We start from the raw sequence: 14,407 nt of genomic DNA on the forward strand, positions 1-14,407 counted from the left end.
CAGTAGAGATCTATGTCACTTTAATCAAGCCATAGTCATTAATTTACATCTATTTAAACCCACATGTTATTTTTAGCTTGTTTGTTCTGATTCTCAAGTTTGAAGGGGAGCTTCCTTTTTCTCCTTTCCAAAAATGTATTTTGCCCAGATACAATATATACAATTGGGAATTTCTACCCTGTTTAGCAATGCAGCCTTTCTTCAACAGCAAAACACAATTAAGACATCCTGAGCAATTCCTAGTAGGACACACAGAGAGGGAAACGGGGAACACAGAAATTCAGGAGGGGTGATTAGAGCAATTGGGTTACTTGACATGCATTTTGGGCCCATCTAAATGAAAAATAGAACTGTATTCAGGCAAAAAGAAAAAAACGCCCAAACAAAACAAGAAACTCACAAAAAATGAGTATTTTGTCTGCCATTCAAGAAACTAAACAATTTCTGCAAATTTGAAATAGAAATACATAAATGAAGTGTCGAGATTTTTCACTGAGCAGGATATGCTAATATTTGCAAGCTCACATGGAGCCATAAGCACATAGCTGGGATGGATGACAGGTCCTGGACAGGGAGGATCTTTCAGAGCACTACGCACCAATATCCATGCTCTCTTGTTCTGCAGCACTAGACACATCGAACGTCATGGTGAAAAAGCAGGTGTTTGAACTGCTAGCTGCACTCTGCATGTACTGTCCCAGTGGCCATGCTCTGGCTTTGGATGCTCTGGACCATTACAAGGTAAGTGCAGAAGTAGAGTTATCATCCATAACAGTTCCCCGTGCAGTAGTTCTGTTGTCAGCCCACAAATCAGATCCATGGGCAGTTCTCTCCCATGCAGGTTTGGGGGTCAGTTTACATCATACTGCTGATGAGCAGGAAGTCAATTATTAATTTTATAGGAGGTTTGGCTTGGTCAGAAGAAAAAAAAAAACCCTCCCTTTCACATCAGCAGAAATCTGAGCGGCTGCTCAGTGACTCGGCTACAGGCAGCCAGCTGTCAATCTCAGATCTCTGTGGTTAGCCTAACTCAAGGACAAGGGCACTATTTCTCTGGGTCTCTCAGCCTGTAAAAATCAGGCTTGAGAACTATATTAGGGAGAGGCCATGTATATCAACGAAGGTCCAAGCAAGGTGTCCTCTCAGTTACTTCCACTGCCAATTAGATGCTTGTTCCATGATTAAAAGTCCCTCCTTTCCCCCACATCTTTTCCCTCCACTGATGAGGATTTAAGATGCAGAAGTTGTTTTAGAATCTGGTCTTAAAGGAAGATATTTCTGAATATGAAAGTCCTCAGTAACCCTTGTGTCCTTCTTAACAGACCGTGAAGAACCAGCAGTATCGGTTCAGTGTCATAATGAATGAGCTCTCAACCACAGATAACGTACCTTACATGGCAACACTGCTAAGTGTCATCAATGCGATAATACTGGCGACAGAAGACCTAAGAGTCAGGGTGCAAATCAGAAATGAGTTTATTGGTAAGAAAGTTGCACAGACCCCATTCTCTCCGTGGGAATTAGCCTCTTGAATCCAGAGCATTTTGTTGCGTGCTTTCAACCAGGGTGGGTTTGATTTAAACCAAATAGATTTAAATCATTATTTAAATCACTGGGCAGGAAGCCTTGCTTTGATCATTGTTTTCTACAAGAAGTGCATTCTTGTCATTTGATATTCTTTATTCATTTAACTTTTTGAAACGTTGCACTTTTAGAGAGAGGTAAGGGCTTGTTCTGTGTATACAAGCTTGCAGAGAGACAATAGGGCTGGTGGGTGGGTAAATCAAGTCTGTTATCTCTCATTTCCGTATATTACTGTTAACAAGGATGTTATCTCTAGAGACAACAAACTCTGCCTATGCCTAAAGAAGGGTGTTTGTGCTTGCAAAGAACATATTTTCCAACTATTTAGCTGATCTAAGAAAAGATATCACATCTGCCCAAAGAACCTTGTCTGCCTGTGATCTCTGGAGACAAATCCACAGTTTGAGAACTGAAACTGAGCATCGCAGAGATGCTTAATGGGATCTTCTAGACTGAGCACTGAGTCGCATTGGGTAGAGTGGCTTTCTTTAGTCTTTACTAATCTATTAGAGGAGCCTCTGGGAGCCCCATGAGATTGGGCCCCTAACATAGTCCATGACCTGTTGTGACCTACTTCTTAAAAGGTTACATGAATATATGGTCTCAAATAATATATAACTAGAAGTTATAATTCCTATTCTATGATGATATCTGTAAGTTTTAACATATCTTAAATTAAAACTCTCTCTATATAAATTTATTATTTTTAAAAGCATCTTAACAAAAAATCTGATTTAAATTTAAATAATCCTTTTTTTTTTTAAATCATTGATTTTTATCTACCCTGTTTTCAGCACATGAGTAAATACACCATAGTTTCTTGTATACCACATGTCCTCAAATAAGATGCACCTTGCTGTAGGAAGGCAGAAGGAAGAAAAGATTTTTTTCCTGGAATATTGGCTGCATCATGGCTGCTCAGCCAAAAGCTGCTGCCAATTCAGCAGTGGCTGTGAGAGGGTTAAACCTTTAGCCTTTGGCTGAGCAGCAAGGGATGAGCAAGTGACCCTGAAAATTGGATTTCATTCTTGCTGTATGCAGCTAGAATGAAGCACAGCCCTAACAGCTGTTCTAGCTTCCCCATACTTCTGCTCTAGCAGGGTAATCGGCTTCCTCACTAAAGACATGTGCCTCAGTTTGGAGAAAATGTTGCATGAGATATGTAAGTAAATACAGTATTTAGAATAGTTTAAAAAATAAAAGTATACAAATTGCATCACATCAAGCATCATATATTAATAACTAGTCCAACCCAGCACCAACTTACTGACCTCCAGCTCAGCTCTTCTTTTATCTCTGATAAACATCCTGTAGTAGATTGTTGTAAGCCTTGCTCCTTCCTTTCACATCAGTTCAATCTTTTCCCTTTGTATCCTAACAGAACTCCCACTTAAGTTATCCTGCATATTGTAACCCATGTTCCAAGAACTATTTTAATCAACCCTTTTCTATAGCATGCCAACCTTCATTCCAGTTCTGGAGCAGCCAACTTCAGTTCTGAAGCAGGTCTGGGGCAGTTCATGGGAGCCATGCTTTCTTTTGCCAGGATTGACTTACTTTGGCCCTTTTAGTATAGCACACAATTTAAAAACAACACAGCTTATCCTAATTGTTTGAACAGGAGAAATACAATATCTGATGAGGCAAATATACAGATGTTCTGTTTTAAGAGACTCCATGTGCAGTTTAAATGTATTTATGCTCTTAAACAGCATTGTAAACTAAGCTCCTGAAATACTTGGCTCAAAGGGATTTTCCAGATGCACAAATAATTGCAAGATCAAGGCCCACAAGTTCATCAGTTAACATTCTTTCTTTGTAGTCACTGAACCTGCAAAGACTTAAAGCACACGCTTAACATTCCCTACTCCTCTTTGAAGACAATGTTATTATGGACAGTAGGTAAAGTTAAACTTGTGCTTAAGTGTTTGCAGAACTGGGATCTTAGCTTTCCATACAGTACTGTCCATAATCAATAGAGATTTCAACAGTAGAATTAAATCATTATAACGATAATAAATACCCACACTTCCAATAGCAATCAAATTATTTGCATTTATGAAAGGACGGGCAGGGGAGGAAAAAGTTGCATAGAAAATCATTCCCTAATGCCATCACAAGTGCCTACATTCTGGTAGGTCATAATGCAAGATATGTTTTCTCCCCCTGCAGGTCTGCAGTTGTTGGATATGTTGAACAAACTAAGGTAAGGTTTTTTTCTATTCAAATTTCACTATAAAAGGAAGTTTACTTTGATATAACTATAGAAACTCAGCAAGTGTTTGAGCAATTCCTTTTATTCGTATACAATAAACAAGCTTGGTTAGAATGGGTTGAGTGAAAAGGATAATAAAACATCTCTTAAAATGGAGCCAAAGAGATTTTAGGCCATCCTGGCTTAACATACCATTTGCCAGATTTTAAGAGGAAAAATATTGCCGTATCCACAAAGACCCCAACACTAATAGGAGCAGTGGCCATGATTAATTCTTGCAAGCAGTTTTTAAACTCAGAGCAATCAGACCTTTGTGAAACAATGTGCTGTTGGCTTGGTGAGTCCACATCTCAAACTGAGCCTATATCATAAGAACATAAGAAGCACAATACAGGAGCAAACAAATGGTCCATCTAGCCCAGTACCCCATCTCAGGTAGTGGCAGGAATTGATGATTTAGAGGGAGAGTACCGAACAGAGTATAGCTAAAGTAGTCTATACCCTAGAGTGGTGTTGAGCAGCCTGGCGTTTTTAAGGCTTGTTTGCCACTGCTGCTGCTTGTCCCAGAAACATCTGTCTAAGGCCCCTGATAGACATGACATCATGCAGTTGAATTCTTACACATTTAATGTGGAACTTCTTTATAATTGGTTTGTATTGCATGCGTGGCATGAACATGCTGGCACAGAAGCCTGACTTAAGGAGGGCCTCCCTGATCCCAAGCTCCCAAAGCCTATGTGCAACCCAGCTGCATGTGTGCCCTTTGCATATGTGAATATATGAGGGGAATACGAGACCAGAGAATGGCTCCACACTGGGTTTCCCTGCATTAGCAAGTATAAAGACACACCAGGCAGCCCAGTATCAGGAACCGATTCCCAACGTTGTGGTGCCTAGTGTGCCTTTAAAGGTCCAAGCACAGAGAACCCAGCATCAGGGGGTGACTCCCTCTCACCAGCAAATTGAAAAGACTTCCTGGGAACCAGGAACCAGTCTCCAGTAGCTACGCTTCCCACAGCTCTCTTTGAAGGTCCGGGCATGGGAAGCCTAGGCCATGCACCAGCAGCTATGCAACTGGGACCTAACTAATTTAATCCCGATCACCAAAATCATGCATCCTGCCCTGCATGGCCAGCATGATTTTTGGGATCCAGGATAACATTTGTTGGATCCCAATTGTGTGATTATATTAATGTCTGTCAGGGGCTTAAGGCACTTATTGATCAAGTGCATCTGGACATACCTGTTCACACAGTTTGTTCATTTAGAAGGCTGTTTTGCAAGAAAGCCATTGAAGATTCAAAATGAATATATAAAAAAATATATATCCATATAGTTGGAATCTCTATCACATCCCTTTAACAATTGGAATATAAATGATATTTCCATTAATCTCTGCTAAGGAGGGGAGCGTTTCTGTGCTGCAGGTTCTTAGAAGGTTTCACAGAATATTCTTCTTTTAGGATTTTTAACAAAATGTTCAACAACTTGGAAGGAACTTCACTTGACTTATGAAATTTGAATGTCCTTTTTTTTGTCTTGAGCCACATAGCAGGGGGGAAAAAACAGAAATATGAAAGTGTCCAGCAGATTTTTTTTTTTTTTAAATTATTATGCCCCCTTACAAAACTCAGACTGAGCCAGATTCTGGCATGCTGATTTACTTTGGAGTTTACTGCAGAGGAAGATAGAGCTCAGTGTGAGAATGTATGGGTGGGATTTGTTCCTCTATGAATAATGGAAAGGCAAATAATTCCTGCAGTGATCATCAGCCAAGTCAAGGGGGGTAGTAAAAAGACACCAGTCATTACAAGCAGAGAAGCGTTACTGAAAAATGGTTATAGACTCTCTCCAATTAAAACAAATGTTCTGGCATGGCAGAGACATAGAAGAGGATGACCTGCTTATCCAGTGTGAAACATTTGAGGAGGCCAAGACAGAAGATGACGAGGAATTGTTAAAGATAAGTGATGGGATTGACATGAACAATCACCACGAGGTCTTTACATCTCTGTTCAATAAAGTAAGTAGGCCCTCACTTTTGGGATAAAGGTTCTTCAGTGATAACACCAGTATCCATCACTCCACACAAGAAATGGGTGCTGGCCTCACGTATGAAAGAATTAATTGGAGTTGCCTTGTATTTTAGGTGAGCAGCTCTCCAGCCTCTGTCCAACTGCTGTCCATTCTCCAGAGCCTTTTGTATCTGGAATCTTCTCATCACTCCAGCCTGCTGCTGTGGGAATCCTTGGTTACCTTAGCAAACAGGGCCATTTTGCTTGCAAATGATGGTAAGCCTATTTTGATTGACTGGTATCCCAAGCCTTGCTCTCCATTCCTTAAGTCTTTTTCACACATACATACGTTACTTCAGGTCTGGAACCCATCAAGATTAAACAGAACTCAGAGTGAAAATAAATGTGCATCTGCATGGAAGTCTTGGGTCTACTAAAATCCATGGGCATTTCGCCATCTGCTTCAGTGGGCCCAGGACTTTGTTTCTCATCTCTGTAAACTAACTCCAAAAATTGTTCTCCTTCAACCATGAAAGCCTTTCTGCAGATTGCAGTCAATTTTGGATCTGGCTTTCAGTCTGGATCTTGATCATATAATGAGTTCGTTAGGGAAAAGTCTCACTGTAAAACAGATCTGCAGACTTCAGCAGTGTAAGTGGAGAAACAAGGGGGATAGACACACAGATATGTACACATTGTTTGGAAAGAATTTGAATAGTATGCCAGTGTTTAGCTTGCACTGCTTATCCTGGTTTAACTACGTTATATTTACAGTACAAGGGAACAGCGTTGAAGACATCATCAAGAGACTGCTCTCCATAAAGAAGCATCCAAACAAACAAAAAATGGAGCAAAACCAATCTCCTGAGAATGTAAATAAATGCAGTCAAACAGACACAGACTTAGAGGAGCTGCCAAATGCAAAGCAGATCCCTGTTGTGGCAGCCATTGTCCCCAGTGCACCAGCACCACCAAGTCCTCCAGAGGCCACCCTGCCCTCACAGCTTCCGACCTGCTCAGCGTCACCAGGGAAGAATACATCGCCACCCCTTGCTGCTGCTGCCACCCCACCACTGCCGCCGCCACCGCCACCTACTCCTCCACCATTGCCTGGCATGGCACATATGCCTCCCCCCCCTCCCCCACTGCCAGGTGTGCCCCCTCCCCCTCTGCCGGGCATGGCACATATGCCCCCTCCCCCTCTGCCAGGCATGGCAGGCGTACCCCCACCCCCTCCCCCACTGCCAGGCATGCCCCCTCCCCCTCCCCCACTGCCAGGCATGGCAGGCATTCCCCCACCCCCTCCCCCACTGCCAGGCATGGCAGGCATTCCCCCACCCCCTCCCCCACTGCCAGGCATGGCACCGGGAGGCAGTGGGGAAGAAATAGTCATCGCCCACGTCAGCTGTTCTCTTGGCTATGCGAGGCCCCACCACAAGAAGGTGAAGACTCCAACCTTAAGGATGAAGAAACTCAACTGGCAGAAGCTGCCAACCAACGTGGTGAGAGGTAGGTGCTCCTGATGCTGCCCCCTGTCCATCACTGCTCTTAGAGGGGCTGTGGAGAAGGACTCAGCTGTGTTTGCACTGCCCATATCCAGCTGGTTTTATTGGAGTGGGCTAAAATTATTATGATTTAGTTCCATCTGGAAGCAGAGCCTCACTGCCTCCTTCACACCTGAGCAGCAAAGCTCAAAGGAAACATGGAGATAAGCCTAGAAATAGCTTTTGAATGTCTTAGTTAAGTCTTTGGCTGGGGACCATTTTGTCTAGAAATAAAACCCTTTTTTTTTTTTTTTTTTTTTTTTTAAGATAAATTCCAAACTAAAAGGCACCTCACTTCCCTTCCATGTAGTCCCCTAGCAGTAAGTCTTCCAATCAACTTCAGCAAGCTATGGATCTGGTTTCAAAATTGTTCAAATTGTGACAGGCCAGAATGGGGGCTTTCTGTCCTTGGCAATTGTGGGGGGAAAAATTAGGTGGGGAGAGGTGAAATGTGGAAAATCATGTCAGCATGAATTATGTAGTGCTGCTAAGGCTGTATAGGAAGGGGAGTATTGCAAAGTCATAGGCAGGATTTTTACCTCTATTTTCCACTTGTGAGATTACCACTGCAGTTCTCCAATCCACAAGCCAAGGACTTTGAAGAAAATTGTAGAATTCAGAGAAGAGCTATATCTATAAGTACCCACATGGGTACATGCAAGACTGAGGTCTTCTTTAATCTACCAGACAACGAGATTCAATGACTGGAAGTTGAAGGCAAACAAGCCTAGGCCTAAAATAGTGTGAAAAATGTTTAATGCAGGTAATGAACCATGGAACAAATTATTGGAAGAATTATCAAGTGTTTTAGTGGATTCTCAAACAGCATATTGAGATTGGGTGGATTTTTTAGAAGATATGCTCCAGTTCAAGCAGGAGTTACCCATCTAATACATAAATAAATGATTTGAAATCCTATGGCCCAGTTATATGGGAAGCCAGACTGGATGCGTTTACAATTTATAATAATTAGGAAAGTTCCCATGGAGAAAATGGCCAGTCATGATCCCTGAAGACATCCTGTTAGCCACCCTACCAGAAATAGGAAGGAGACAGGCCCACAGCCTTCCTGCTCTCCACCAACTGATTGAGTCAGTCTGCATCACATTAGGAATAGAGCTGTGGATATGCTGTGCTTGCATGCCTGGGAGCTCCTGAAAGCACTGTAGCCTAGCTACCCTAGGGTGACCATATATCCCAGATTGGCTGGGACAGTCCTGGATTTCGGATGCTGTCTCAGCTTCCCACCCCTTGGAGAGAATCGAAGCAAAATTCCCAGATTGGCAGGAACCCGCCCACATGAGACTCCCAAGTCAGGAGCCAGGCATGCGCGGACAGGTTTGTGCCATTCTTGGACTTTTGCTTCGATTTTCTGCAGGGAGTTGAAACAATGGGTTGCTTCCTGGTCTGGACCCTGCTGGCCTGTGCGCAGAGTCGCTTGCTCAGGAGAGCCAGGGTAGTGGTGTGCATGGGGAGCTGCAGGGTCGGGGCTGTGTGTGCACATGCATGTGCATACTGGTGCCCCCCACTGTTCCCCCCCCCCTTTCCATCCCAGATTTCCCTCAAATTATTATGGTCACCAAGATGTGCCTCTCTCCGTATCTGGCTCTCAGTGGAATTCTCTAGCATGTTAAGCAACACTGCAGATAACTTTGCTTTCCAAATGTCCCAGGTATTAGCTAGATGGTTCCTAATGAGCCAGACAGTGATCCTGAGCCTGGGGAGCCCTTTAAGTATCCTAGACAGAGGCATTAACCTAATTGGAGCGCAGCATCCTGTGCGCGCACTGCAACTCTGCGATATGCAGCAGAGCGGCGAGAGCTAACAGAAGTTGGGAAAAGCCATTTAGCTTGGCTCCTGCCTTCAGTGCAGTTAATAGCATGTGGCTCTAGCTTCCCTGGTTTAATTAGCCTTCAAACCTTTGGGATCTGCACTGTGGGAGCTGCCACTCTTAAATAATTAACATTTGTCCGGGACTAATGTGCCTCTCTCCTCCTTTCATTTATCTTTCAGAGCATTTATATTCCAGGCAGTTGCATTGTCTCAAAACTGAAGTTCTGAGTTTTTGGCTGTATCTGTAGCCAAACTGATGCTGTTTCTCTTTCAGAAAGTCACTCTATGTGGGCATCAGTGACTAGCAGCAGTGAAGAAACCATAGAGCCCGATTATACGAGCATAGAACAACTCTTTTGTTTTCCCCAAACAAGACCCAAGGAGAAAGCCGCTGCCCCTGTCAAAGCAGAACCAAAGGAGGTATTGGGCTATTTCTGTTTGTTTGATAAATATAGATAAAGATCACTGCATATGGCTCCTCTAACCCAAAGTGTCATTTCTTAAAACAGATCACATTCTTAGACTCTAAGAAAAGTCTCAACTTGAATATCTTTTTGAAGCAATTTAAATGGTAAGATATGACCTGTTTCACATTTGCTGAATAAAATGGTACTTTGGAAAGCGACTTTTATTTTCCTTCCAGATGCATCAATCTACGCAAAGCTTGAAAAATCTTGTCTACCTATTGTATCACCATGGTCTCAATCACTGTAGTATCTGAGCACCTCTAGGCTTTTAAATGTATTCATCCTCCCAATATCCTTGTGGGATAGGGAAGTGCTATGAACTCCATTTTCTAGATGAGGAAGAAAATGTGTTTGTGTATGCCTGCAGGCATGCATCAATGCCTAACCTCAGGTGCTTTTGAAAAAACCTACTAGGCACCTAGCCACATCTTGAGGCACTTAAATATCTTTTAAAAGTTTGTCTTAAGTGATTTGACCAAAGTCCCCCAGGAAGTCTACATCTGCACTAGCCACTGGATCATATTTCCTCCCAGTAGGCAGTTCTCATGGGGGGCTGGGGGGTTATAGATCCTCTTCATAAAGAATTAGCGCTATGCTTAATGGCTTATGGTTGCAGTACCACATGCATCATTTCATGACTGTTTCTAATTCCATGCCTTTTCCCTACAGCTCAAATGAAGAGGTAGCTGATATGATTCAGAAAGGGGACAGGACCAAGTTTGACGTTGAAGTTTTGAAACAACTACTGAAGCTGCTACCCGAAAAGCATGAGGTTAGGAAAAAGAAGCCTCTAAATATAATTCATTTCACAAAAGCTGTAAGCAGGCGTGCAGCTCTGCAGTGTTGACTCTTGTAATTTCTTGTTAGATAGAAAACCTGAAAGCCTTCAAGGAAGAAAAATCAAAGTTAGCTAATGCTGATCAGTTTTATCTCCTCCTCCTTGGGATTCCCAGGTAAGGGATATTATTTCCCACTTTAGCTTCATCTTTGCTTACATACCTTTTTCAAAAAGCAATAGCTTTGATCTGCTCGGAGAGCAGAAGTTTAGTGCACTGTGTCATGTAACAGGAGACTCAAAAGTGCTCCCAGCCAGAGAATTACACTACACAATGTTCTGAATGCCAAGTCATTTGCAATTATTTGCAAAAGCCACCCAATAGAAAGAAGTGGGTCTTTTTTCTTGTGACAACACTATGAGAAGCTCTCAAAGGAATAAAAATGAGAGAAAGAGCCTGATCTTTTTTTTAATGGATTTGTTGCTTTAAAACAAAATATTCCGTCAAGAGTTTTTAGCATGCTTAGTGATTGAATTGAGGGCAGCTGCTCATTATTAGACACCTTAATGGAAACAGCAAATAAAGTGCAAATTAACAACAGCGGTCCTCAAAGCACTTTACAGAATATCAATCATATAAACCTCACATTAGCCACCTGAGGAACTATTCCATTTTAGAGATAAGAAAATACTCATACAAAGAGAAATATAAATTATGCTTCTTAAAGCCAGCTTGGGAAGATGCAACCATAGTCATATTGCTCTGCCATAGAAACATATTGCACCTATGCTCTTTTCCATTTGCTACAAGAGGGAGGTATTAAGGGATTTCATAGTACCTGCTGGCAAGGCTCCTAATGAGATGGTCTCCCACAGCCTTCCCCAGTTAGCGCTGCCCATTTTGCATGCAATTCTGGATATCTGTGGCTTCACAGTGGAGGAGGTTGTGGCCCCAAACATACATGCATGCATGCATGCATACATGCGCGCGCACACACACACACGCATACACAGAGGCCAATAAGAATTAAGGGACATAGGAGATCACGTAACTAACCCAAAAGTGATTCAGGAGGCCTGTGGGAGTTTCAGGAATAGAACCTAGATCCGGAAGGCCACATAGCAGTCCTGCCTCTCTGCCGAGTTAGTGTAGCCCTATAGCATCATCTGCAAGCTACCAGTTTTTGGTTCCCATTGATAAAGAACCGCAAGCCACAGGCACAGCCAATCACTCCGTACCAGTCTGATGTAGACAGAGGCCTTGTCCACACCCAACCTGCTGCTTTTGAGCACATTGGAAGTCCAGGTCTTTCATGCAATGCCAGGAATATTCCTTTGGGTGTCCTCCTCCTACGGGCTGATGTACAAAGTAGGACCAAGGCTTATTATATTAGTAGCAGGACTGAGGCCTCTGCTGCTGTGGTGTGAACATACCCACACGAGCTATGAATGTAGTTTTTTTTCCATAGATTTTAGAATAAGCAAGCTTTTAATGGTTCTGGGAGTAGGGGAGAGGCCACCACAGTTCAGGAGGTTGTTAGGTCTAACAGTATATTTGTATAAATCTCTTTTCTTAGCTATCAACTGCGGATTGAATGTATGCTATTATGCGAGGAGACTACCGTCATGCTAGACATGCTACAACCTAAAGCAGACACGATCAAGAAAGCCTGTGAAGGTAAACAAGATAAGGCCACACATCAATGGATTATATTCAGAACCATGCACAACATAGCAGTCCTCTTTTTTCCCTAGAATTTGAGGCCAAAGTGACCTTTTGTTGTCTTCATTCCATATTAAGGAGAATCTGTTTTTGGCTGGTGGATTCCTCCTTGACAGTCATGAGAGAATCAGGTCCTTATGAGCTATGGACGTCAAGCTTAACGATTGTTTCTAGGGATGAATTACAAAGCACAAGTCCTGAAGAAGCCTCCCCTGGCAAAATGCTCAGCAGCCAAAATCTGTGGACCACCATGAACGCATTTCAGCAAAAACAAACTGTAGACCAATGAATCCTTCTTGATAGTCAGAGCCTTCCGTGGAACTGGCATTGCCTACCAAAGTGGTACTTTCCGATTATAATGCCAGCTTCACTGTTGATGCAATTATCAACTAGTCAGGGTTTGTTAGTGCCAGATCTTTCCAGGAAGCTGGATTTAGACAGTGGACCTCAGCCTGGCAAAAACTAAAGGAAGACCCCATTTAGGACTCCCTAGAACATCATTGTATACAACTGCCTGAGCAGAAGCCCTCTGCCAACCCAGAAATACTCAAAATCCCTTCTTACCCACTAGTCAAGCTCTCTCCTACAGAGTTTTCTGCTGTTGTAAGTAGTTAGGGGATAGTCTGCTACCATAGCAATGGGGCCATCCAAGTATCCATGTAGATTATGTGGTATGTCTTATGAGCCCTAGAGCTACCATTTGGGAGTACATGAGGATGGTCCACCTGGATCATTGGAGGCAGAGACAATATGGAAAACCAGAATGAGACAGTCCTCTAGGTCAGGGTAGGTAATTATTTAGGACCACTTAAGGAATTTTAGTGAGCTGTTGAGGGTGGGAAGAGAGAAGAGTGCTGACCTGGACTCAGCCCCCCATCATGGCTGTTTATACCACCTGGCAGAGGCAGCTAGGGAGATGTCAGTTGATCCTATCTGGCCCAGGCCTGTCCACCCTGCACCCAACACTGATGGTGTTGGACAGAGCAGGTGGGTGGGGTGTCCATGGACCCAGCATCTGTCACAGGGATGTGTGGGGAGCAGATCACAGCTCTGCCCCAGGCCCCAGCCCCACAATGTCACCATCTCCTGTTTCCAGCTCCACACACCTGTCCTGCTCCCAGGTACCGCTTTCTGCCTGCTCATGGCCTCATTGCATCCACCCAACAGAGCACATACTGCCCCTGGGGTCCTGAGCTGGTCTCAGTAGAGACCCCTGCCACTCTGTCCACTCTGCGGTAGGGCAGGATGGATGGGTTAGGGGCAAGGTCTGGCTGCAGAAATACTGACAACTGCAGCCAGAAGTATGAGGCTAGAGCAAGCCTCTGCCATGGAGGCTGCTGAGAAGCCAAGTCCAGATGTTGCATCACCCCCACCCTGCCACCATGCCACCAAGCCCCTCAGACTACAGCTCCCAGCATCTGGGAACCACACACAGGGATAGGGTGACCTGCACTCTGCACCAGTTGGCACCTCCACACCCAGGGATGGCGGGACCAGCCACACATGCTATGACCCAGGCTAGATGGAGCAGAGGGACCCACCTGGGTCAGATAGAGTCACTTGGCAGGCTGGATCTGGCCTGCAGGCTGTAATTTGTCCACCCCTATTAGATGGTGGTATAAAAATATCTTGAGCAATTCTTACTCAATATCTCCCCTTGCAGGTGGTGGGGGAGGGAAGTCTGACACCATAGTGAGGACAATTTGATGGTGTTGAATAGGCTTTCAAATTTCTACATGCATGTTTTTTTAGGTTATGGAAATCACACAAAAATTGCTGTCCCCAGACCAGATCCAAGTCCAGGCAGTACAGAGGCCCAGGAATCTTTGTGGGAAATTATTTGGGGTGAATGAGGCCCCCTTTCTACCGCTAAGTGCAGTGTAACCAAAATGCTTGGCTCCATTATACTCTGCAACTCTCCACTAGCAGCAACGATCAAGGTGCTGGTGGGATTAGCAGAGAAGCTTAAATAAATGCGTCTGTGCTGGTGTTCCTGCTGTTGCCACCTCACGTGTGTCAAATTTGCTTTTTTAAAGGGCCCTTAGTCGCACAAAGCTCACTCTTATGGGATAGACTGTATATGTCTTTGGCCTGTTTCTCACACGGATAATCAGCTCCTTTGCCAACTAACCACCACCTGAGAACAGGACTAGCCTGTCTAGTTATAATTAGTGGAATACAATTGCAAGGCATGTCAAAACTGGCTTCTCTATATCTCAAACTGACCCTGAGTGCCCTTGAATATTAAAAT

At 43.7% G+C, this 14,407-nt stretch overlaps 1 protein-coding gene across 2 annotated transcripts in view; it reads left to right on the forward strand.

The window, feature by feature from the left end:
- The window catches only part of INF2 (inverted formin 2), a 66,632-nt gene that overhangs the window by 36,184 nt on the left and 16,041 nt on the right, over positions 1-14,407 (forward strand). For both annotated transcript variants that reach the window (XM_090034138.1, XM_090034139.1), the window contains exons 3-13: positions 626-741; positions 1,323-1,482; positions 3,757-3,790; positions 5,681-5,822; positions 5,949-6,090; positions 6,589-7,323; positions 9,466-9,611; positions 9,701-9,762; positions 10,328-10,430; positions 10,526-10,611; positions 12,011-12,111. In XM_090034138.1, the coding sequence (XP_089890264.1) occupies positions 626-741; positions 1,323-1,482; positions 3,757-3,790; positions 5,681-5,822; positions 5,949-6,090; positions 6,589-7,323; positions 9,466-9,611; positions 9,701-9,762; positions 10,328-10,430; positions 10,526-10,611; positions 12,011-12,111 (1,827 nt within the window). The remainder of the gene's footprint in view (positions 1-625; positions 742-1,322; positions 1,483-3,756; positions 3,791-5,680; positions 5,823-5,948; positions 6,091-6,588; positions 7,324-9,465; positions 9,612-9,700; positions 9,763-10,327; positions 10,431-10,525; positions 10,612-12,010; positions 12,112-14,407) is intronic.

This window comes from Crocodylus siamensis, chromosome 2, assembly GCF_052110815.1.
Source record: "Crocodylus siamensis isolate JL-2025a chromosome 2, ASM5211081v1, whole genome shotgun sequence".
Taxonomy (NCBI): domain Eukaryota; kingdom Metazoa; phylum Chordata; order Crocodylia; family Crocodylidae; genus Crocodylus; species Crocodylus siamensis.